The 22,091-nt window shown below is 44.2% G+C and overlaps 1 protein-coding gene across 1 annotated transcript; it reads left to right on the top strand.

The window, feature by feature from the left end:
- Window positions 1-1,035: 1,035 nt before the first annotated feature.
- LOC101877629 (protein spire homolog 1-like) lies at window positions 1,036-17,158 on the top strand. Its single transcript, XM_013129710.3, has 16 exons — window positions 1,036-1,276; window positions 2,052-2,083; window positions 2,572-2,736; window positions 3,380-3,505; window positions 3,770-3,832; window positions 6,139-6,300; window positions 8,370-8,435; window positions 8,865-8,994; window positions 9,445-9,566; window positions 10,885-10,960; window positions 11,494-11,645; window positions 12,739-12,870; window positions 14,204-14,268; window positions 15,087-15,114; window positions 15,525-15,667; window positions 16,758-17,158. Exons 1-16 carry the CDS (start codon window positions 1,036-1,038, stop codon window positions 16,927-16,929), a joined length of 1,875 nt encoding a protein of 624 aa, XP_012985164.3. The 3' UTR covers window positions 16,930-17,158.
- Window positions 17,159-22,091: the final 4,933 nt, after the last annotated feature.

Genomic DNA, 22,091 nt, shown 5'->3' with positions numbered 1-22,091 from the left:
GACCGGGGCTCGACTGTGACACTGCATTCCTGGAATGTCATAAGTGAGAAGGGAAAGAAATACGAAATAGTTATTAAACCTCACAGTTCTTCACAAGGCTCAAGGCCAGGCTGGTTGCGGTTTTGAGCAACCTGGTCTAAAGGAGGCATCCCTGCCCATGGCAGTAGGGTTGGAACTTAAGGTCCTTTCCAACACAAACCATTCTAGGATTTTGTAATTCAGTGCCTGCCTTCAGAATTCAGCTGTTCAGAGCCAGGGCAGCAGCACCTGAGGTCCTCACAATGTGCTGCAGGCACTCTGACTGCAATAGGGGATGGCCCTATCACAAGCCATACAGCTGTCCCTTCCCATCTCACACACACCCTTAAGTGCAAAAACCCTGTGTAACTTATTCACACCAGTAGCAATTCCTGTCAGCATTTTGAATTGTCCCTGCTCTCAGTGCTCACCTGGCTTGCCTGGTCCCTGAATGCACTGGTTGCTCCCAGCCCCAGCTGTTGGTGTTTCTTCTGGCAGAGCCAAAGGGTCAAGGCCAGGCAGGAGTGGGCCCTGTGATGGATGCAGGTGTCCTGTGGAGTTGATTGCTGTAACTTACTAGTTTCCCATTAAATGGATTGACTTTTCATGGTTTTCTGTGGGTTATTCTCTCCCAAGTATAAGACTAATGTCTTTCCTGCCTTCTCCCCTCTGCGTGAAGTTGAATGCAGTCTTTTTTTACTTGCCAGCATTAGTATTCCACTTAATAGATTTATTAGGAACAATAGAGTAAAAATTGAGTATGGTTTTTTTACAGTCTTATGTTTAGAGTACATTTGTTGTATACTTTCTGTTTTCTGTCGAGGAGCCTCATGCAAATGCAGATTAAAGTGATGTCCCTTTAAAGCTATAGAGCAAAATTAGCATTAATGGTCACAGCTGTAAGGGAAGAGGTGAGAGCAAACCAAACCAGGAGGCAAAGAGGATAAAAGGCAGTAGCCTGACCTGGAGAGGGGAGTGGTGGGTTTCATAGATAGGAGTTGAGAGGTAAAGATGAAAATGGACTTTCTGTGGTGTGAGCAGAGGTTTACAAAGATTTCTCTAGTTGAGATTCTGAGGTGTTTTGAACATCCTTTGAGTGAGGAGCAAGCCTGGGCTGTCTGCTTTCAATGTTGCTGTAAAATGATGCAGTTAGCCCAAGGGCTATGTCCATCTCTCCATTCTGTATTCATAAATGGTCCTGAAAGCATCTTTATCCATGCTGATGGTACTACTTCTTTCATGGTGTACCATGAGTCTGGTAAGTGTGTGTAAGGGCTGCCAAGGCTTGTTCTTATAATGGGCTGGCATGTGGGGCATAAAGGGGGGAAATATCCTTCCCTTCTCCCCCTTTTCCTCTTTAGTATATTGTCATGAAGCTGTTTTGCTGCCTGAACTTAATTTCAAAGGACCATAGATGGGTGATAATACACACATACAGCCTACTAGCTTTTCTGGTAGTGCCCTAGTGAGTTATTTGTTCTAGGGTATAGATGGGATAAAATCTGGTTACTGCTTATATTGTTTAAAATGAATAGTCTGAGGCTTTATTAAATGTCCTTGTCTGTTAATCTTCCAAAGTATGATTCCTTTGTTGTGGTAACTCTCAAGACAGGTCTATGATTGTCAGTTTCCCTTTTTTTGTCACATGTAGCCAGGAAGTGGCAACATGCTTTTCTTGTGCATTGCCTGGTTCCAGTACTGCACTGGTCAATGCTGGGCTAACCCTCTAGGGTCAAGAGTGGGTAATAAAGAATGAAGAAAAACATCCTTGGTCTTCCTTGTGGTTAGATATGTATTAGTTAGATAAGTATCCTGCAGCTGTTAGTTTGGGGTTAATGCTCCTAACAAGGAGAGTATCCTGTAATGCTTTTCAGGAGTCTCTAAATATATGCCCGCATTCCCAGGTGGGACTGACATTAGACAGATTTGTTTCCTTATTGCCAAGAATTCTTCTAGTTTTCCTCTCTTGAGAGGGATTCCAAAAGCTCTTTGTCAGTGCCTATGCAGTTATCTTTTCATTCTTTCCCTATCAGATGTTGGCAGCATTCAGCAGTCAGAGGACAAGGTAAGCCTGTGTCTTCATGTTTGTGTGTGCAGATACAGTGCTGCTGTAGTAGGAAGGCAGTTCGGGAGATGCAGATGTCTTTTTAAATTATGAAAGTGCTTAAATTTGCCGTGCCCTGTGAGAGTGAGCATCCCTTGCAACCTAGAAAATTAAACAGAATGACAGGACTGAACTCCAGCAAGACAGTGAGCTGGGAAACAATGTGGACAGATGCTGCCTACTGTGGAATAGCCCACAGTCTTTTTTGTCTTAATAATGTATAACTTAGAGGTGCTAGATAAGGCTGCTTTAAAATCTTAAAGCAGCTTATTTAGGTAGTATCTCAGACTATCCAATGAGTATCTAGCTGCCTTTTGGGGCCTTCTCATCCAGAGGGAGGTGCTCAGCCCTGAGAAGCAGTGGAGGGTACACTCATGGTTGGGAAGTGATAGCTGTGAAGTTTTCCACAACACTTTGTACTAAACTGTTTCCTTGGTCTCTGTCTGCAGCTGTTGGAGTACTTGGCAATGGTGATCTACGAAGCCCTGGACTGGGGAATCAATGACCAAGTGGAGCGAGAGCTCAGTGATCCTTTGGAGAAACTGCTGTACCTCATGTTGAAATTGGATGATAGGGCAATGAAACCAGAAGTCACCCTGCAGGATGTTATCAAGGTTTCCTTTTTCTCACTTAATAAATATAACAACTTTAGAAGAGTTGAGGAACCATGCTGTTAACTAAGGGCAAGACCACTTCTGGAAAAAGGCTCAGCAGCTTGCTGGAGGGCAGAGAGGGAACATGTGTCTTTCCAATCAGAGGAAAATCGCAAAACAAGTTTAAATGCACTCAAGTGCCTATGGAAAAGAAATAAGAAGGAAGACTAGATGTGGCTCTTGTACAGCTGTGTCTACAAAACTCTTCTGTACATAGTCTTCAAATTCAATACCTAGAAGACTATGGATGGGGGGGAGGGGGTGATCACTTGTCCTTACTTTTCAGTTTTTGCAAAAGCTGGGACTTGAATATCTCAATTCAAACTAATATTTTCCTCTCAACTATAATTTAAAGGTATGAGAAACTTTCCATCTTATGGAGAACAAGATAAATAACACAGCTACTTACATTATTGTACATATAAGATGGGACATCTTACTGCTTTGTTTCTCCTCATCTGCAGCAGTTGGGGGCAGAAAGGTACAACGGGGCTGTGAGGAAGATGTTTTTTGACTATAGATTGAGAAAACTGAATCCTGATTTATTCCATCCAAACATATTTTTCATTTCAAGATTTCTCTTAAATAGCTTCATTTCTTTCAGGCCTGTGAGGAGCACTTGTCCAGGTCTTCTGAGGCTACCAGCCACTACCAGATTACCTGTAGGAGTCTCTTTACTGGATATATGGAACTTAAGAAGCTTATAACTGTCATCCAGACCTCCAAAGAGGTACATTTGAGATCACCTCTTAGCTGCCTGTTCCCTCTGCATTCACACACTCACGTAGTTCTAAAGTAACCTTCCTGCTGCACTAAAAGCTGAGTACCTAGCTGAAGGGTTTTTTCACAATATGAAGGTCTACTGTTTCTGCCCCATGTCAATAAGTTGTAGCTTTTGAAAGTTAGGTGTCTGAGGCTTCTAGGCTTTTCAGATTAACATTAGTAATTTGTACTGAACAGTACAAGATCATGACTTCATGTGCTTCCTTCTCAGAGTCTGAGAAATATGGATGTGGAAGGTGTGGTGAAAAAGTCCCTTCAGAAGGACAAACACTGGGTAAGGGATCTAATCCCTTCATTATGAGGGGGTGGTTTTTTTTGTTTACCTTGGCTTTGTGGCTTTTTATTGACTCCTCTATGAAAAGCAGAGCATGAAACTTGTTAGGTTGTTCAAAGCTTTAGTAGCTACAGAGTTGTCTGTAAAACAATCTGGAGATTGGACTTGAAGTTAAACCAATTTGTGTGTTAATCTCACATGGATATTTATTCCTTACAAAGATTGTCTTTGTGCTTCAACTTAAATGACTTCTAAAAATGAAGTTTGAGGCAGTCTTTGGAGTAAGTGTTTCTTCCTGCAGATGAGCCTCCAGCTCTTGGCAGGGACTGATATTTGCCAAAAGCAATCTCTTCCTCCCTTGTAGCTGGACCAAAAATTCCCAAAAAACTGTTCTGTTGGTAGTAGCGCTGGGGTGGACTAGTTCACTCTCTGTGGAGTCTGTGCTGGTTCAGGGCTGGAGGGTACTGAAGGCTAGTAGTTGTTGTCCATCTTTGTGGTTGTGTAGCTCCAGCAGCTCAAACACAGGGCTGAAGGAGATGAGGTTGGAGATGTACCTCCTACCTTCTGCTCACTGCCTTTCTTGTCTTTCCATCGTCTCCTTCCATAGATCTGGGACTCTGTTTGGGGCAAATAAAGCAACTTATTCTTTTCAAGGGTCTGCACAGTCAGGGCTCAATCAGAAACAAATAGCTCTTCTGGCTGGAGCTCTGCCCAGCATAAACAAATGCACTGGAGTCTGTGGAGGCAAACGGCAAGCCCCAAGAGACTTGTGGACTTGCTCCCTTTGTCTAAATAGCACTTGCTTTGAAGCTTGCTCAAACTATTTGTATGAAAATGTTTGTGAAATGTGTGTTTGGGCATATTCTCAATTTTGTGATCTATTAAAATAAACTGGCAAGCTATCTGAAACCACAAACTCATCAACTGCTATAGCTCTTTTCTGCAGGGAATACATGAATAAATACATGGGCTTTGCCATGTGGCCTGAAGGCCAGTGTATTTGGCCTCTGCTCCTTCAGGAGTCATGAATTCCAAAGCAGGATGTCTGTTGCAAGTCCTCTGCCTCTAGTTTCCAAGTCCCTAAGCACCAGTTGGTTGCATTGCTGTGGCAAAATAACAAGTTTAAAATAACCAGAATGCCAACTTCACTGGGATCCCACAGATTAGAGCTGATGCCTTGAGTGGTGCCAAGAAGATAATGCTCTCTCTGGGCCACACTTTTGTGTGGACTGCTACAATACAGGCCTTCTGAAACCTAGATCACAGCCTGATAGCATGTAGCTTCTGCCGAGCTTATCCATATATGTCACAAGACAATCCTTGCCTTGAAACCTAAGCAGTGAGAACACAGCTGTCTTGCCACTCATCTGTTGAACTGAAAGCAGTGGGTTTAGAGTGTTGCAGCATTTTGTGTGTGACAATCCATGGAATGGCTGAAGGGTTTAGGGAAGATGCTTCATACTGGAAGTGGAAAAGGGAGAGGAGTTTAAGTCAAACTTTGTGCTGAGGCAGTGGTCTAAAATATTTTGCTTCCCTTTCACTGTTTATAATACAATCACTTGTTCTCGCTTAGTTTGTGTTTGGGATCCAGATAAGCTGTTGACTTAGCATTTCCATTACAGTGTTGTTTAAACATGCTATTGAGTTGATTTTTATTAATTTTTTTTCCTGCTTTTAACTTCTGTTGGGTTATACTGCATGCCTGAGCATCCTCAGATATTAATACAGGAACAGGATGAGCAGATGTCAATCATCAGGTTGTGTCTCCAACTGAAACTGCTAATGTAGGCTGCTGGGAAGGTTGAAGTATGAGATCCCCTTTTCATTTATTTCTTTGTCTGTGGATCCTTCAACCCTTGGTTTCTGAAAGTTCAGAGGACTTTAATGGTAAGATTAGGTATTTAATTCCCAAGGTTTTCTTGGATCAAATAACATGAAAAAGCTCTGGCACCTGGAGCACTAGCAGGAAGCATTCAGGTATTCAAGATAATGGCTCCAGCTAGCTGGCAGCAGAAGCTGTGTTTTGCTGAAGTATGTTCATGAAGTTAATGACAAAATTTGGGAATAAGCCTGGTGAGCCAGCTCCTTTGTTGTAAATTAACTTCTGCAAAGATAAGCAATTCTCTGCTGTGGTACTGGACCCTAATCTGGCAGCATGTTGAAAGTAGTGTTAAGGACACACTTTTGTATTTTTTAATTACTTCAGCTGCTAAGTGTGTCCTATTACATGGAGGGAGGGTATGGGATGGGTTCTACTCCATGTGTTCTAGCCAGCTGTTGACTAGGCCCTAACTGGTTTCTCTGAGGCATTCCTGTGGCGCAGTGTTGTTCGGGAGTTGCAGAATGGTGTGAAGCTGCGTAAAGCTACTGAGCGACCACAGCATCACTTGCCTCCAGCAGAACGTATCCGTTCTCCCTATGAATTGCTTTTGGATGATATTCAGCGCAAGAGGTTCACGCTTCGGAAGGTTAGTGACTGGAGTCAATGGACAACTTTGAAATCACCTGTTCTACCTCATTTCGAAACAGTATTTGTTGAGATCTCTCCTCCAAAAGACTGGTTTTCTCAAAGGTACTTCCAGGTCCAGAAGCATCTGGACCTGGAAGTACCCTCTCAGCTGCAGCTCAGCATTAATTCACCCTGTTTGTCCACTCAGGTACTTTATTTCCTATAACTTTTTAAGTTGGGGGTATCCACTCTTTCCTAAAGCTGGACGGTGAACTTTGTATCCCTCCAGGGGTCAGCGACTCCCTTTCTTGGAACAATTGTGTTGCCTTGCATGCAGCAGTTTCATGAAATGCTTTTGCCTACTTATGCTTCCCACTTCGGATGCTTGTGTCCTCCCAGGCTCCTTGAGCTGAGCTGTACCTGGCATCTCTCACTCGTTTCCTTGCCTTCCCAGATATGGGATATGTGCAAGTGCAAAAGCGCTTTTGAGTCCTTCGCTCAGCCTCAGCCAGAGGCCTCTAGGCAATGTACATGAGCTACTGCAGGAGTTTACCCAGGGTAAAAGAACTGATGATTCCCTTCCAGGGGCAGCTGCTGTGCTGACTCATGTGGCAGGGGCTTCCAACAATGTGGCTGGTTGGTGAAGATGACCAGATACAAAAATGTCTGGGATGTCTCTAAAGGCTTGTGATGCTGTTCACTTGCTGCAGCTTGAGCTGGGAATGATGAGCAGATCTAAAACATTGGCATAAGGCTTTGTGGCATTGGCATGCTTTGCAAACAGACGCCTTGGCAGAAGATGAGACAACTCTACTTGTAATGAAGAATATTTTTAAAAGTGAAAACTTTGCATGCAGCAGTAGACATTGAATTTTTTCTCCTTGTTGGTGCTGCTAGAGGGCAGGGGGTTTAGAAGTCTCAGCTAAAGCCTATACCTTTATAAAATCCAAGCTCTTGCTTGTGTTGACTGTGACTCCAGCCTCAGATAAAGCTATGACATTTCTCTGGAGGTGATACCTTCATTGATATATAAATGAATAGTAGTGGAAAGGAGGCGGTACATTGTAACTACTTATGTTCCTGCAGTGCACTGTGCAGTACAGAACCATAACTCAAGGTGGCAGGATGAGCTGGGTCTTGATTTTCTTTTACTTTTATTTTTTTTTCTCTGTGGTTGACAGAGAAGCACAAACATGCTTGAAGAGTAGTAGTCAGAAATGCTAGAAGAAAGCATAGAGTGCTACTGCTCAGGTCTTTGTGAAGGCTCTTAAGCAAGGATTTCCCCATCAGCTATTGTAAACCTTCCCTAGCAAACAGTACTCTAATTTGCAAATGAATGAAAACTACCGCTCGTATGAGAAGCTGTAGTGTTGTTCTACCTGCACTCCCACCTGTTGGGAAGCTATACGCATCGGGAAAGTAAATGGCATAGCCTCAAAGTAAGAATAAGTGAAATAAGGCAGCTAAAGACATGCATGTACAACTTTTTCTGTCAGCTCTCTCCTATGCAGCGAGCACAGGGCTTGATGATAAAAGACAGTCTGCCTCCTGTGAATACCTGCTCTGCAATTCTATCTTGCTGTTGTTCCTAGTTTACATAGGACTGTAAGCCAGTCTCTGGCTTACATATAGCTTATGTATACAGCTTATGCATGTATATGTAGCTGTATGCATAAGCTACATTAAATATGTAGCTTATACATACAGCTGCCTGCTTCTACTGTTCCTGTTACAGTCTTGTTAACCCATTCAGTTACTCTCCTCCCTGGAGGTGAGTTGTTGCTGAATGCGATCCTGCTTGTCAGGCTCATTCCTGGTATTAAAATTTGAGTACAATGTTATTTAGAGGCTTTTCAGGTCAGTTCACAAGCTAGAAGGCTGTATGCTTCTTGTGCAAGCCTCATAAATCTGTCTCTACCAAACCCCATGTAAGTTAATCTCATGATTCTTCATTTCCCAACTGAGTTTTGTTACGCCTTTCCCACCTCACCAATCCCTGATTTGAGCCATTCACTGTGCTACTGAATGGGAGTGTGTATCAGAAGCAGAGAAAGAACTGTTGTTTAAGCATAATTTTCTTTCTTTCAGGTGATCAAGCAGAAACACGGGACCCCCAAAGCTGATGTAGCTGTCCCCAAGTCTCATCTGAAACCTGTAGGTGACCTGGTGCTGCATCTAGTGATAGCAAAACAAGATGATTATGCAGCTGACAGGACAACTTCTAGGAATATAGAGTTACTGGTTTGGGTTTGGTAGGAGGGTATATTAATCATACTGAACTTTTGGGCACACCTTACTGCCAAAATATGTGGTTAGGAAAATGGGAAGTGACATTGGCATAGAAGAAAGATGATCAATCTCCCTAATTCATCCACTGTTTCTCCCATTTGGAACATTTTGTGGTCCTGAAAGTACTCCTGGAGTTCTCAGTTTCAAATTTGAAAGCTGCTAAAGTATTCTAGTATGCATTATCTAGAATTTCTCTTGTGTGCAGGGCCCAGGGAGTGAGAGGCACTTGTTAAAACAGTGCCATTGCTGAAGAAATAGTTCTGTTGCCACTTTGCTCTTGACTTTTGCTTCCAGGTGCTGGAGAGGAAGCTGAAAGAGTGCATGCCGCAGGAGTCCAACTGGCACGAACAGCTTATGGCGGAAATAAAACAACCACAGAAGCTTCAATCATCAGCAGCAAGGGAAAATGGGAGCAGGCCCAAAGGTACCTGCTAAAAAGTGACCTATCAAGTATGCAAGTAAAGTCAGTGTTAACTATAAAAGTAATAGATGGCTTTTGAAATGAAAGGCCACCCACTTATCTTTTCCATAGCACGTATAATGCAAGGGAGGTGGGGATGCAAATTTTATGTGATTGAGGTGGTATGGCATAAGAATGGCTCTTTCTAAAAAATCTCTTTGTGGCTTATTAAGTCTCAAAAGATGTTTCAGCTTACCCTTTATTAAGTGGAAGTTAAAATTTGTCTGTCCACTAAATGAAAGAGCAAGATTTTGACCATTACCTAAAGCTAAAAGATTGTTACTAGCATGACAAAGTCTAGCCAAATATCAAATTCTGATGTGTGAATATCAAATTTGTTATTTTGTCACAGCACAATATCTTTATCTTGTCTGTGTGTGTATGGGGTTTTTTTTGTTCCCTTCTCCCATGCAGAAATGCTTGTGATACTAAATACTGCCCTGAAATCTCCAAGCAATAGTTTCCAGACATTCCAAGATGACAGTACAGGGTTTAAAATTGTTGACACAAGACAGCAGCTGGGATCAGCAATTCAGGTAAGGCTTTAAGTGAAAGGAGTCTGGAGAGGCACTAGATCTGCACACACATGTAGCTTGGGACATCAGGTTCAAATCCCAGTGTGGGCAGTCTTGTCTCTCCATAGTGAAGGAATGTGATATTATTAGGTTCCCTGAAGTCCTTCCTGCTACAGAAGCTCATGCCATGTTTAAACGCTTCTTTCTGTGGCATGACAGCAGTCTGTAGAGCCAAGGCCTGCTCTGGTCTCTTAAAACTAGATCCTGCAGAAGTTTTAATGTTCATAGGAGTTTGGTCAATATGGGTCAAAACTATTCCCTGTCTTTGCTCCCAGTGAGGCATTTGATGCTAGATGTATTGGTATGTTTGTATTTCATGAGGTATGTCAGCTTGTGGAAGGAAAGCCTAATGATTTTTTTTTTTTTTTTTTCAGGAAGCAACTTCTGGTGAATTCCCACTGCCTATGGAAAAATTTTGGGAGCACCATTCTTCAGTAAGCTATGACACATAATCTTTGGGTTCTTTAACTCCTGGCTTGGTCGTGAAAAGCTTGACTGCCTAGTTCTGGGATCCAGTCGGAGCATATTCAGAAATTCTGTGGAACAAAACTTAAGCTCTAACACATTATGTCTAGCACAGATGCACTGGCATACAAACAGGAATCTGTTTTCTATAAACACTTCTGTCTGAAATGCAGTTGCTTAACTGAGGGAAACAGATATGAATTAAAAATTTTAGCTATATTTGCACAAGTCTGTGCTATTTGTAGCAATGTTCCACATTTGAGAACCCTGTGGCCTTATGTATTACTGCTAAACTAGAAGGACCTTCATATGGAGATTATAATATAGCTTCTGCTTTTCTAGAGAAGCTAGAAACAGTGCTGTTGAGATACAGCTTTGGGTTTGAGTAGGGTTAGTGCGGCACAGTCTCTTGAACTGCTCTCTAGCATTGCTGCATGTGAGCTGGAGTCAAGAACATGGTCCAGTGTACTCACAGTTGTATAGGGAGGATTTTGTGAAGTTGGTTCCTGAACAGATGAAACTTTTGACTAGTATCTGGATTGAACTTGGGTGAGAGAGAAAACAGATGAATTTGAAATTTCACTAGCTTGGCTGGAGCTTCCAGAGGGGTAATTAACTTGCTATTACCTCTTGGAATATAGACTTGCTAAATATACCACACTGATTTCTTTTTCCACTCCACTTTTGGCCAAGCCTTGAACATTTCTGGTCAGTCCTGGTTATCATGGGTTTTGTTTGGCAGCAGCACTTCTGAGGAAGTGGACTTGGTATCTTTTGTATGTAGCTTAAGATTGTCCTGTCCTCTGGCCTACAGGAAACCACTTTGAAACTGCCCTCCAGCTCCTGGCTTGCCTCAACTAGATCAGCAGTAGTATCCAGCAACAGAGCAGGTCAGTGTAAATCTAGCTGCACATTTAGACCAGGTGTCAGTGGCCTGCTGGGTTCCCAAAGCCTTAGGCTGGGCTCACTGTTCCCTTTGATCACCTGAAAACACTTTAACAGGAGAAGCTCCAATGCTAAGTAATGCTTCTGGGGAGGTGTCCTTAGAAAACCATTGCCCTGCAGTTGACTGAAGCTTGTATAGCTCCTGCAGCTTCAAAACAATGATAGCATGTCCCCAAAGGCCTAACTGGAATCCACAGTAGAAGCTAAATGGATGTTTTGAATGTTCAAGTAGAAAGTGCACCACTTGATATTATTAAACTAAATAGTGCTAATGAAACCTTGTCACTGCCTACTGACAAGCATAATTACTGTAACCTCTGCTTTTTTGTTATCTGAGCTAATGGGTGTTGAGGGAGAGAAATGTAAACCTTGCTACCTTAAGAAGGCAGTGTAATGCTCTTAAGCATTCAGCTTTTGGGGTGAATACTTAGAAACTGCCTGCTGGTTTTCTATACCCTCAAACTCTCTTCCTCTCCAGGTCTTGCTGCAAGTTGCACATGTCCTCCTGTGAGTGCACCTACACTAGGAGACGTTAAACCTAATGGCTTCCTGAATGCTGGCCAAATGCAGCTGCCTCCTTACAGAGGAAGGTCCAAATCTGTAGAGAGAGGCCTTCAAAGCAAGGAGCTTGTAAGTCCAGCATGTCAGCTAGCACAGCTGGTCTGATACAGCTGGTAATGACCAGAGCTTGCACCTTGATCTCTGTGCAAGCAGTAAGCATGTTTTGTGGTTTTTGTCTTGTACCATATTGCATACTGATATTAAGCTGATATATTATTCTCTCCTTGGAGATGCTTTATTGAAGACTGGCTGCTCTAGTGTCTTTGTGGAAGCTTCCCAGTTTGTGTGATAGGAAATAGAGTTGCTCCTCATACAAGAAGGGAAAAGTACCACTGCATTACTTGAAAGTGTCTGTCAAGGTTTCCTCAGGCAGACTGTAGTTGACAGTGGGGCTGTTTATGCTTTTTCCATCTCCTCTCATTTATTTTAGATTCTGATACAGTCACAAACTTTTAAATATATGTGGTACTGAAGTTATCAGGCTTTGAATGACTGTTTTGGGAGCAATTATGTATTTTGTGTGCACCTGTGCAGCCTTCTGAATTATGCCCTTACCTGATGAAGTGTGCTGTGCCCTTGCCTCCTTTCTTTCTGCATCCCTCCCTGCACCACCCTGGCAAGTCTCTAAACTGGCCATAATTCTGTGTGACCTCTTCGTTCAGTAGTGGATGCAGGTGGGCTGGGCTCCCCACCTGGGGATAAAAGCGCTGTTGTCTCTCTTTCCTGGTTAATCACCAGACCATAGCTGCCATTGGTGTGGGGCCAGCGAGTCTTGGGAAAGAGCAGGCAAGAGAGTGTTATGCTGTGGAAAAGGATCCTGTACCGAAGAGGGGCCAGGAGACCATCTATGCTGTGATCTGTACCAAAGGATAAAATTCCCTGAAGGCTGGCTCTCAACATATTAACTACTGTGGGGACCAAGTGACCTGCTTACCTAATGAGGTGTCAGGAAGCTGCTGTCAGGAAGCAACCACTAAAACCCCTGTAGTAGTCCCTTTGCTAGTAATGTCAAAGAGTCAGCTTATGTTCCTCATCACTGGCAAAGCTGAGTTTTGGGGACAAATGCTCCTGAGCCTTTTGGGACTGAGTTTTGAGCATGACCTCCTCAGGTATCTACTTCCTTCAGCTTTCTCTGAATGCCTAACTTCTGTCTTTTTGATAGGACCGTCCCTTTCCTACAAAGGGGCCAACACCTACCATTGCTGAGCTGATTGGAACCAGATATGCAATGGTGGTGCTGGAAGGGCAAGGCTTCTTCCAAGGAGGTAGTGATGGTGTCTTTCCAAGAGCAAAGGTATGTTTCTTCTCTTTGTGCTGTTCTTGCCTTTTCAAAAGCTGTCTAGCTTCAAGGCCTTTAGTGCTGAACTCTGAGGTGCTCTGTCTCAATATATCCTGTTCATACACCTGATCCATGTTTGACCCTAGTCTGCAAAAATCTTTTAAGACATTGTGTGGTAATGGCTTCTAATCAAGCTTAAGCTGTGTGAGTTGCGTAGAAAGTAACCCAGCCTTTGCTTGATACTTCTTGTACTATTATTTCCATGCTAGGAGAGCAGACTGCCAAGTCTGTTGGCCAGCTCTGAAATCACAAAGTAACTAGCTGGGGTTTGGTACTGCTAAACAGACAAAGGCTCTTAATTCAGGCTCCCACACTGACTGTGAAGGCAGCTGAATTTCTGAGTAAAAGCAGAGGTCAGTGAGATGAGAGGGGCAGTTGGGACAGATGAGAGGGACAGTCCTGTTGGCTGTCCACTGTGCTCAACTGCTGGCTTATTCACTGAGCCCTTTTAGACGGAGTGTTGTAACCAGTCCTGCTATAACAGATGTTGTGAGTACAAGCCCTTTACACCACAGATGTGAGGAAGTCTGTGCTACTTGGCTTCAGGGTCAGCTTCTTGCCCTCACTTATTTAGCAGTACAGGCAGAGCCAAAGGGTTCTACTAGCAGAGCTGTGCTACTGCCACAATCTGTCTGATGCTGCTGAGGCTGAATCCTTGTGCTCTTCTTGCCTAGGACTTACTAACCCTTCTTTAACTTGCCTGCTGCCTCCCTATTCTGAAATGGCTGTCTTACTCTCTTTGTTGTTGCTGCTGAAGTTGTTTTAGCTTTCTCAAGCTCTGCTTCTCAAGATAATATCACTTCTGACTGCCAGCTGTGTATGAATGTATTCCTTTTTCTACAAAGTTCAAGTGACTCATCAGCTTCCTTATGACTCATTTTTTGCTTCAGGATTCGATTGAAATTTGCCCTAACTTAATCTCTTTGGGACTGATGCAGTCTACCTCAAAGAATGTCTCTCTTCTTCTCTCTGTCTTAACTAGCTACTGTTACACTCTTGCACAATACAGCTATTGTTTGCTCAAGAGAGCTTTTTTAACACTCCTGTTGTCTGGCAGCTGCCCCAGACCTCTGCATCATAATAACACTGGCCTACAAGTAAGATCTTTTTTGCCTTTTTAGCTTTTATAGTTCTTGTGTCTTTGCTGTCCTTTATTAGATCTCTGTTATTGTATGTGAATCTAAAGCCTTTAGAAGGTTGGTTTATATGCTCTCTTTGGCATGCAGTGGATACTGTTGGCATGAAGATATTTACCATTTGCATTCACAAGTAACTTTTCTTTCCACAGATCTGTTTCAGCTGCCATAAGCAGATGTTCCTCAAGTGGCCTTACAGCTGTTACCTCTGCAGCAGGTGAGCTGGTACAAAAGGACTGAGTAAGGAGGGAGAAAAGAGTAAAGAAACAGTGCTGAAAAATACTCTGTATTCTAACAGTTGTAGCACTGGATAAGAGCAGGTTGCTGAGCCCTTCAGTTTTGTCTTAATGCACAAGCCAGGCTGAAGTGTCTACAGCTGCAGAGGATGTGGAAAAACTTGCCTCTGAAGTGGTATCTCAATTTTACCTCTTAATATTAAGCTAGCAGTAACCAAATATATTGTGCATATATTAGATTAAATTTCTCTGAGATTATGCTCTGCATTCTGCTCTAAAGCCTGGATTTAACTTCTGTCAGGGGCTTGAGAGGGTTCTGGGAGGGACTGCACCAGAATATTCTGGTGAGGACTGAAAAAGCGAACGTCAGACCCTGTGACTTGGGAAGGAGTTGGGCCTACTTGTATCCACTTATTCGTCTGAGGGGTTTTGCTCATGGGAAGGCAAAAGAGGAACTTCAGGCTCATCAAGGCTCATCTTAAATCTGTTTGAAGCACTGAACTGATTAGAAGCAACGAGTAAATAACCATTGGAAACTGAGTAACTTGCTGGTGGTAGTGCTGGATGAAAAGTAGTGAGTGTTTGCAGTTAAAGCCTTCAAACTATGTATGTTTCATTTCAGATCTGCATTTGTACATAATTTCAGGTCATTTTAATTAGTATAAATAGGAGGGTCAGCAAACTGAATAGTTCTAAGCTTGCTTACTTTGCCATCAAGTGATTGTGGCACAGTCACAAATTAAGACTTCCTTGGGAGAGTCACCCTTAGCTGCAGTATTGGTATCTGTTTTTTTCTTAGTGTTGTCTGCTGTGACTGCTGCATCAAGGTAAGTCTACTCTTTAAACAGCATGTGGATGTTCTACATTTTCTGTTTTCCCTGCACCTCACCTAGTCATAAGAAGCTTTCTGTCATCCCATTCATACCTTAGGTGTACACTCTAGCTTGTTTCTGAGAACAAAAGAGAGGGAATACTACAAGGTGCAAAAGCAGCCAGGGTGCCACAGACATATCTTGTCATATTTGGCTAACACAGCTCTGGTTCCTTTTTCTTTCATCCTGTGTAAAGTGGTTGGGATTACTCTGTGCTCTATTTATACAAGGGTCAGAAAGTTCACTGCATTAATGTCTATCTTCTAAGTGCACTAATAAATCAGTTTTATGCCATGTGAATTTTCCTGCTAAGGAGGAGCATATGTTTTCCCTGAGAACTCAGGTGACTTGTGTTGTGATTCCAGATGTCCATGCCCTTCAGAACATGTGTACATCTCCCACTTCACTTTCTGAAATTTCTGAGACTCTCCAGAGAGGAGGACCCAGCTACTCAAGAGCAGAAGAGCTTAGAGTTGCTGCATGAAATAGAGCACTGGGAGTATTTTGGGTAAGCTAGGATAGGGATGTTCTAGTTTGCCTTAAAAGATGTTGCCTGTATATGCAAGTCTACAAACATGCTTACAGCAGTATGTAGTATTGTGCTGGTCAGCTGAATGTTATGCTGAATGACTGGTTTAGCCACTCATCTTAACTAGTCTCCTGTTCTCTGGAAGTATTATGAATTTTGCGTGACCAAAATGGAGGATGTGTAGGTGAAATCCATTTTGCTTTGAGCTAACAGGCTTCTGACTTGGGCTCAGAAGTGTCCATACTAGTCCAGACACAGAAGGTTCCTTGTGACAGCTTCATTTGTATGAGAGCTTCCAGACCCTATTATACTCTATCCCCTGCAGAGGTCTGTCACTACAACCCAAGAGTAGCCCACTTCTACCTATTGTGCTAGGTAGACAACCTTTCCTTTTTGTCCACAGAAAGGGAACTATTTCAAAAAGAGCTTTTGACAGTTCTGTGTGGAAAAGAAAGACCTTGGGGGTATAAATGCGATGTCTAGGGACTGAAAACATGTGTTATCTCTTGTCATCTTTCCAAATCAGTTATATATTGTACTGGAGGAAGAGGAATCTTTTTTCTCTGAACCCATTCTTTAGTGAGTCAAAGTCACAGCAGTTTCTTGTTCAAAGGCTTATACTTCAGTTACCAAAAATCAGAGGTAGTGTTCAATACTGTAGTTAGCTATGTGGCGTGGTGGTTTCGTCTGTCTTGTAATGCAGGTGCTGCAGAAGAGGTCTGAGTGACTGCATTACTGCTGTAATTCAGGATGGCAAAAAAAAAAACCACAAACCCAAACATACAGGCTAAGGATGTGGCCATAACCTTGGGTCAACCAGATACCCATTACCCCTCAGCCCTTTGGCCGGCATACTGTCAAGAGAGAGAAGGTGTCAGTAAATTAACCTGTTCTGGTGCTTAGTAGCCTTCCTAAGTGAAACTGGCTGCTCTTTGGAACTCGTGCATCTAGCTAAATCACTTAGCAGTGTTGGACCACAGAGGGGGGGAAAGGGTGGAAGAGTGCTATGTCCTGCAACAAAAACCTGTGCCAGCTTTCCTGCTTTTTTTTCCCCCCTCTCCCACTCCAGTGTACCTGTTACTTTGGAACCCCGTTGCCTAGCACGGCCTCTGTGCTGGTACACAGGGTCTGTGGCAGAGTGGCTGACTGCAGACATCTGTAGACAATGTGAGCAGTATCTGCTGAACATGGCTTCCAGTCAACAGCAGAGCATCCCTCGCAGGAGATCTTCCTGTCCTTGAACCAAATTGGAATGAGTCTACTAGACATTTCTCCTGTCACTTGTTCTGTACCTGAAGTAAATGAAATGGCTTCATGCACCCACAGACAGGAAGGCCTGAATACAAGACCTCCCTGCTGGTTAGTCTAAGTGGGAAGCACAATTGGTATGTATGTATTGTGAAGTATTATAAAGCTTTGTGGCTTTTAGAACTGTTTTAATTCTTTTTGTGTTTTTGAGGAAAATAAAAGTTGAAGCACTGTCATGCCTCTAGCATTTCCTCCTTTGCACCTGCAGTTGTTATTGTTCTGTGGCATTGTTTACATTCATTGCTGAGCAGACTTTGTGCTATGTAAGAACTCTTAACTTGAAACTGTCACAGAGAGGCTTAAGAAGTGAAGTTCTTGGTTATTTGTTCATATTACCATGCATTTTGAAAACACTTAGTCCTTCCTGGTAACTCACTGGAAAGCACTTAAAATTCACTGCTCTGCATGTAACAATTCTGATGGCTGTCAAGCAGCCTGCTCAGTCTGCTTGCTTGGGAAGCTAGCTCTTGATTTGGTTTTTGTTTGTGTGCTCTCAGTGCTTTGCCACCATAGGTTTCCAATACATGTAACTGAATTACATAGTATATCTCAATGCCATCATCACCTGAGGGGTAGATTGTTCTCAACAGATTATTGCTCTCTTATTGGTCTTAAGCTTTGCTGTAAGTTATACAATTATGATGTATGACATTCTAGAAGAATACTGGTAAATTCACTGTGTGGTTGAAACAAAATGCGATATGTGATTGTCTGCTTCTCAGGAATTGCCTGTATGGAAGCGGTATAGGTGCTCAGATGGAGTTCTCCCTGGTGTCTTTTGCAGGGCCTGGTTAGGCAGTGTTGAAGGATACAATGGACTTGTAGCTGGAATGAGTCATGCTGAAGAAAATGACTGAGAAGGGCCAGTCCTTCCATGAGATGAGAAGGGAAGAAAGACATGTTTAAGCTGAGCCCAAGGTCTGCATCCAAACTGCCAGAAGGGTCAATACCTCCAGCTGCTTTGTGCTGGCCTAACTCTGCTTCCTCTAATCTGTCTGCCTGCAAGCTAATGCCTACTTGCAGGTTTGGGCAAGCTCAGTGAGTAAACGAATGCGGGGAAGCTGGAGCTTGTGCTTCCTTTTGGAGCAAGTTCAAGTGTTCCTCTTCCTTGAGTCAATTAGGAGGGGTGCAGCCTGCCTGCCCAGGTCCTCTCCTGCATGTGCTAATTGCTGCTGCTGCTGGGAGGCACATCTGTATCAGGCAGGTGGGCTCCTTGCAGGCTGCAGGGAATGGCAGCCAAGCCACAGCTGCACTTGCTGGCAAGATGGGTACAGCATGGGGCCAGGGGCAGGAGGTGCTCTTGGACACTTGCTGAGTGAGGTAGTTTAGGAGAGCTAGAAATAAGTCTGGAGAGCAAAGGTGGTTCTAGGTTCTGTTTCTTGCATACCTGCTGTGGTGCCATATGGGCTCTTTTTACTGGTTTTTCTTCTTCCTGCCTTGTGGCCATGAGAGGAGTGATGAAATGTCCCCACTTGCAGAACAACCAGGCAAAATGGGGTTGGAGGTTGGATGCTAAGGGACAGCCTGACCTTCTCTGCCCCTGGTCTAGTGAGCTGTCAGTAATACCCATGCTCCCATCATTCCTCTTCCACTATACTGGTTACACTGGCATGTAGTGGGCTAGTGAAACCTCTGTCCGCCTGTACAGGAGTGACATCTAGTCCTCTTTCAACTCTGGTGTGCAGTCATTGCTCCTGACAAAGGTAAGTAATGAGAGTTTTTGGGCACACTTATTGGAAATGTACCTATCTTTAAATACAGCTAAAAGAGCCGTGGCCAAGGAGTGCCTATTGCAGGGAGCGGAGACTAGCTGGGAGCTGTGGCGTGATGGAGGCACAGGCAGCCTGAGGCTGGGGTGCAGAGTAGGAAACTACCACATGGAACAGATCTGGGACTGAGCTTTAAAGGCACCAAGAGCAGCCCTTTTCAGGGATGCAGAAGTGACTGTGTAAAACCTGTTCTGTTTGGAGTCCCTGAAAGGTGCTAGTTTAGAGGACAGGATTTGGTCTGCTTTCTAGTCTTCTGTGGGTTGCTCTCATCATATGGGCTAGAGTCTTCCCTGCTTAAGAATCAACTGGTTGTTGTTCTTAGTGTTGTGTTGGGATGAAATCTCCCCATGGACATGGGGACCTTCTCATATTCTTCCACCACTGCAGGAAGTACAAGCTCCAGTGCTGGGTCCCATCACATGGCTCTCTGCCTTAAAGCATAGGTGCAGTTTTTAGTCCTATCCCAGTAGTGAGTCATGGCTGAAAAATGGGAGCAGAAGTCTAATTGTTATTACTGGCAATAGCAATGAGCCTGGACTGGGGCACTGGGAGCAGAGGAGGGAGATCTGGAAGCCGTCAAGGATGGTGCTTTGAGCAACCTGATCTAGTGGGAGGTGTCCCTGCCTATGACAGGGGGTTGGAACTACATGAGCCTTAAGGTCCCTTCCAGCCCAAACCATTCTATGTTCTGTTCTATGCTCTGTCTAGGCCAGCTTACTTCCACCTTGTTTCCTCCTCTGTTCAGCTCTCTGTGTTTGAAGGTAGGGAGGGGCAGCCAGGACTCAGCTGGGACACCTTTCATTCTGGCTCTGCGGGGCCTCCGAGCAGTGCCCCGCTGCCCGTGGCGGCTCTCCCGGCTGGGCGCCGGCCTACAGAGGCCTCATCGCTCCTGCAGGCAGCATGTGCGGCCCGGCCCCAGCCTCCCCGCGGCTGGGCGGCTCCCCCTCCCGGCTGCCGCGGGCTCCGGGCCCGGCACCAGCCGTGCAGGCCGCTCCGGCAGGGGGCAGCCGTGGGCCGCGCTGCCCGCTGGGGCCGGCCTGGGAGCAGGTGGAGGTGAGCGGTGAGCCCCGGCTTGCCCCGCAGTGCCGAGCTGCAGGCTCCGGTCCTGCCCGTGCCCCGGCTTTAGCTGCTTCTAGGACATAAGAGGGCATAATCATCCTCGTCTGTCTTTAATTCTGTCTGTCCCACGGCACTGTCCTGAGCCCGGTACTGGGCGGGTACAGTGGGCATTTCCCACTGGCACACTGAGCGTGGGCAGCCACAATGGCTGTGGTGAGGTGGAAAGTGAGGATACATGGTACAAGGATGGCTGGGACATGGACACAGCAACACAGAAAGGAGGTTTTAGGTAGAGGTGAGAAGCAGGGGAGGCCTGACTACAATAACGTTGTGTGGCTGTCACAGTTGTTTGGTGTTCAATGCTTGAAGCCAGAGGGGAAAACCTCGCTCCTGTAGAAGTAGGTACAAACCCATTTGAATAACCTCTCCCAGGATGCCACTGCCAGCAATGTCTTGTTCTAGTGAAAGGTAGTTTTGAGAGGGATTTCACCCTGCATCCCATTCAGTTTGACTTAAGTTTTGTTTTCTTTTGTCATAAAGTACAAACATAAGGATATAATCCTTTCCACGTGAAATAAAAGCGTAGATGTGGTGTTGGGAGGGACTAGATTCAAAAACTCTGTGAGCAAATTGGGGAAATGGTGTGGAAGAAAGAGGAGGCAGTTGAATGAGGGTAAGTGGAAGGTCGTCCACTTGAGCAGCAATATGAACTCCCCAAGTACAGAGGAGGGAGTGATGGGTTAAGTAGCAATTCTTCAGAAAAAGGATCAAAAGCTGTGCACGAGTCAGCTATGTCATGGTGTTGAGGTGATGGAAAATAACTTGGGGGGAGATGTGGGGTAATTGGATCCAGCCTGGCAGAGAGAACAAGCCAAAAATCGAGAAACCATTACCTACCCGGGAAGCCTGAAAGAACTGAAATTCTCTAACCCAAAGGAGGAGAGAACTAAAGTCTTTAAGCACATAAAAGGACATAATTGTTGCTCCTTGTCTGGGATGGAGAAGAGAGAGAAAAAAAAAGTAAAAAGAAGGCTTAAGTCACAGCAGGAAAGACTCAATTTAGATGTTAGGAAAAACTTTCTAATGACAGGGATAATAAAGAATGGACTGCCTGGGGAGTGGAGAGCTTTAAGATCAAGTTAAGCAACATCTGTCAGGGATGTCCGAGGTTTAGGTGATCCTGCCTTGGGTTAGCAGGATGGACTGGTCTGACCTTTCAAAGTCCCTTTCAGCCTTCATTTTTCAGTGGTTCTGCGGGCCAACATTAATCCTCTTAATGGTATTTAAACAGTCAGCAGCTTCTCATAAGTAACTGCTAGCAAGTCTCTTCTCTTGCCTGCGGTTTAAAATTAACTTAATTTCCATGCATCACTTTCACCCTCCAGCTCCCAAGTCCTGCAAAGTCAACCAGCAGCTGAATTCCTCGACTGCTTGTCAGTATCTTACTTGCAGCTCTGTAGCTATCCACAAAGAAGGGATAGAAATGCTGCATATGGGTGGCTATGTCACCTGTGTGAGGGTGGCCTCCTTTTCTGCATTTATACTTAGAAAATATGGTCCTCCATCTGTGACCTGGATCTCATGTGTGGTTATTTCTTTTTGTGCTCTCTAGGGACCTGCCTTTCTGTGTTGATTGCAGCTTTCTGAGGGAGCTGCTTGTGCCCTGCCTCTGGCAAAGGCTGGCCTGTTTCAGAAAGGTGTCAGGTCATGCCAATGGGTCTTAACTGTTGGTTTGTCACAGGTCAAGGCTTGAGTATCCAAGCCCAAATATTACATAATGTGTGCAACAGAACAACATTAATACCTTAATACAATGTAATTAATACATTGTCCATAAATGGAGAAGCTGGCTCTCAGTCTGGGGGTGTATTCTTCCACTCCTTGAAATTACTAATTAAGTTTTTCATTTGCCAACAACAGAATACAAAAGAGACAAAAAGCCAGACCGTGATGCACAGTATCTGCAATCCTTGTCTAGTGTCCTTGGAAAACAGGAAAGCCAGTGTGGCAGTGTCTGCAAACTTAGTTATTTGCTTGAGACAGGAAAGATAGCATTTCCATAGCTGGGAAGAACTGTCCCTTATGAAAGAGGAAACCATTGTATAGGAGTCCTCACCTCTGGCAAATAATTCACTGCCAGGTGCTGGGCTGCACGTATGAATTTGCGACTGTGGTGATACCACTCAGTGTGATCATGAAAGCTAGGTGGATGTGGCACCAAGAGGATCATTGACCCCACATCACAGCTAGGAGGTCAGGATAGAGGA

The sequence above is a fragment of the Melopsittacus undulatus genome, chromosome 2 (assembly GCF_012275295.1).
Source record: "Melopsittacus undulatus isolate bMelUnd1 chromosome 2, bMelUnd1.mat.Z, whole genome shotgun sequence".
NCBI classification, from domain to species: domain Eukaryota; kingdom Metazoa; phylum Chordata; class Aves; order Psittaciformes; family Psittaculidae; genus Melopsittacus; species Melopsittacus undulatus.
This window is presented reverse-complemented; position numbering and strand designations above follow the sequence as displayed.

Excerpts from the sequence above, each read along its gene's own strand:
- LOC101877629 (XM_013129710.3), top strand. The coding sequence starts at position 1,036 with ATGGACTTTCTGTGGTGTGAGCAGAGGTTTACAAAGATTTCTCTAGTT. Across the intron at positions 2,084-2,571 it reads TTCAGCAGTCAGAGGACAAG|CTGTTGGAGTACTTGGCAAT; the intron begins GTAAGCCTGTGT and ends CTCTGTCTGCAG. Across the intron at positions 8,995-9,444 it reads AAATGGGAGCAGGCCCAAAG|AAATGCTTGTGATACTAAAT; the intron begins GTACCTGCTAAA and ends TCTCCCATGCAG.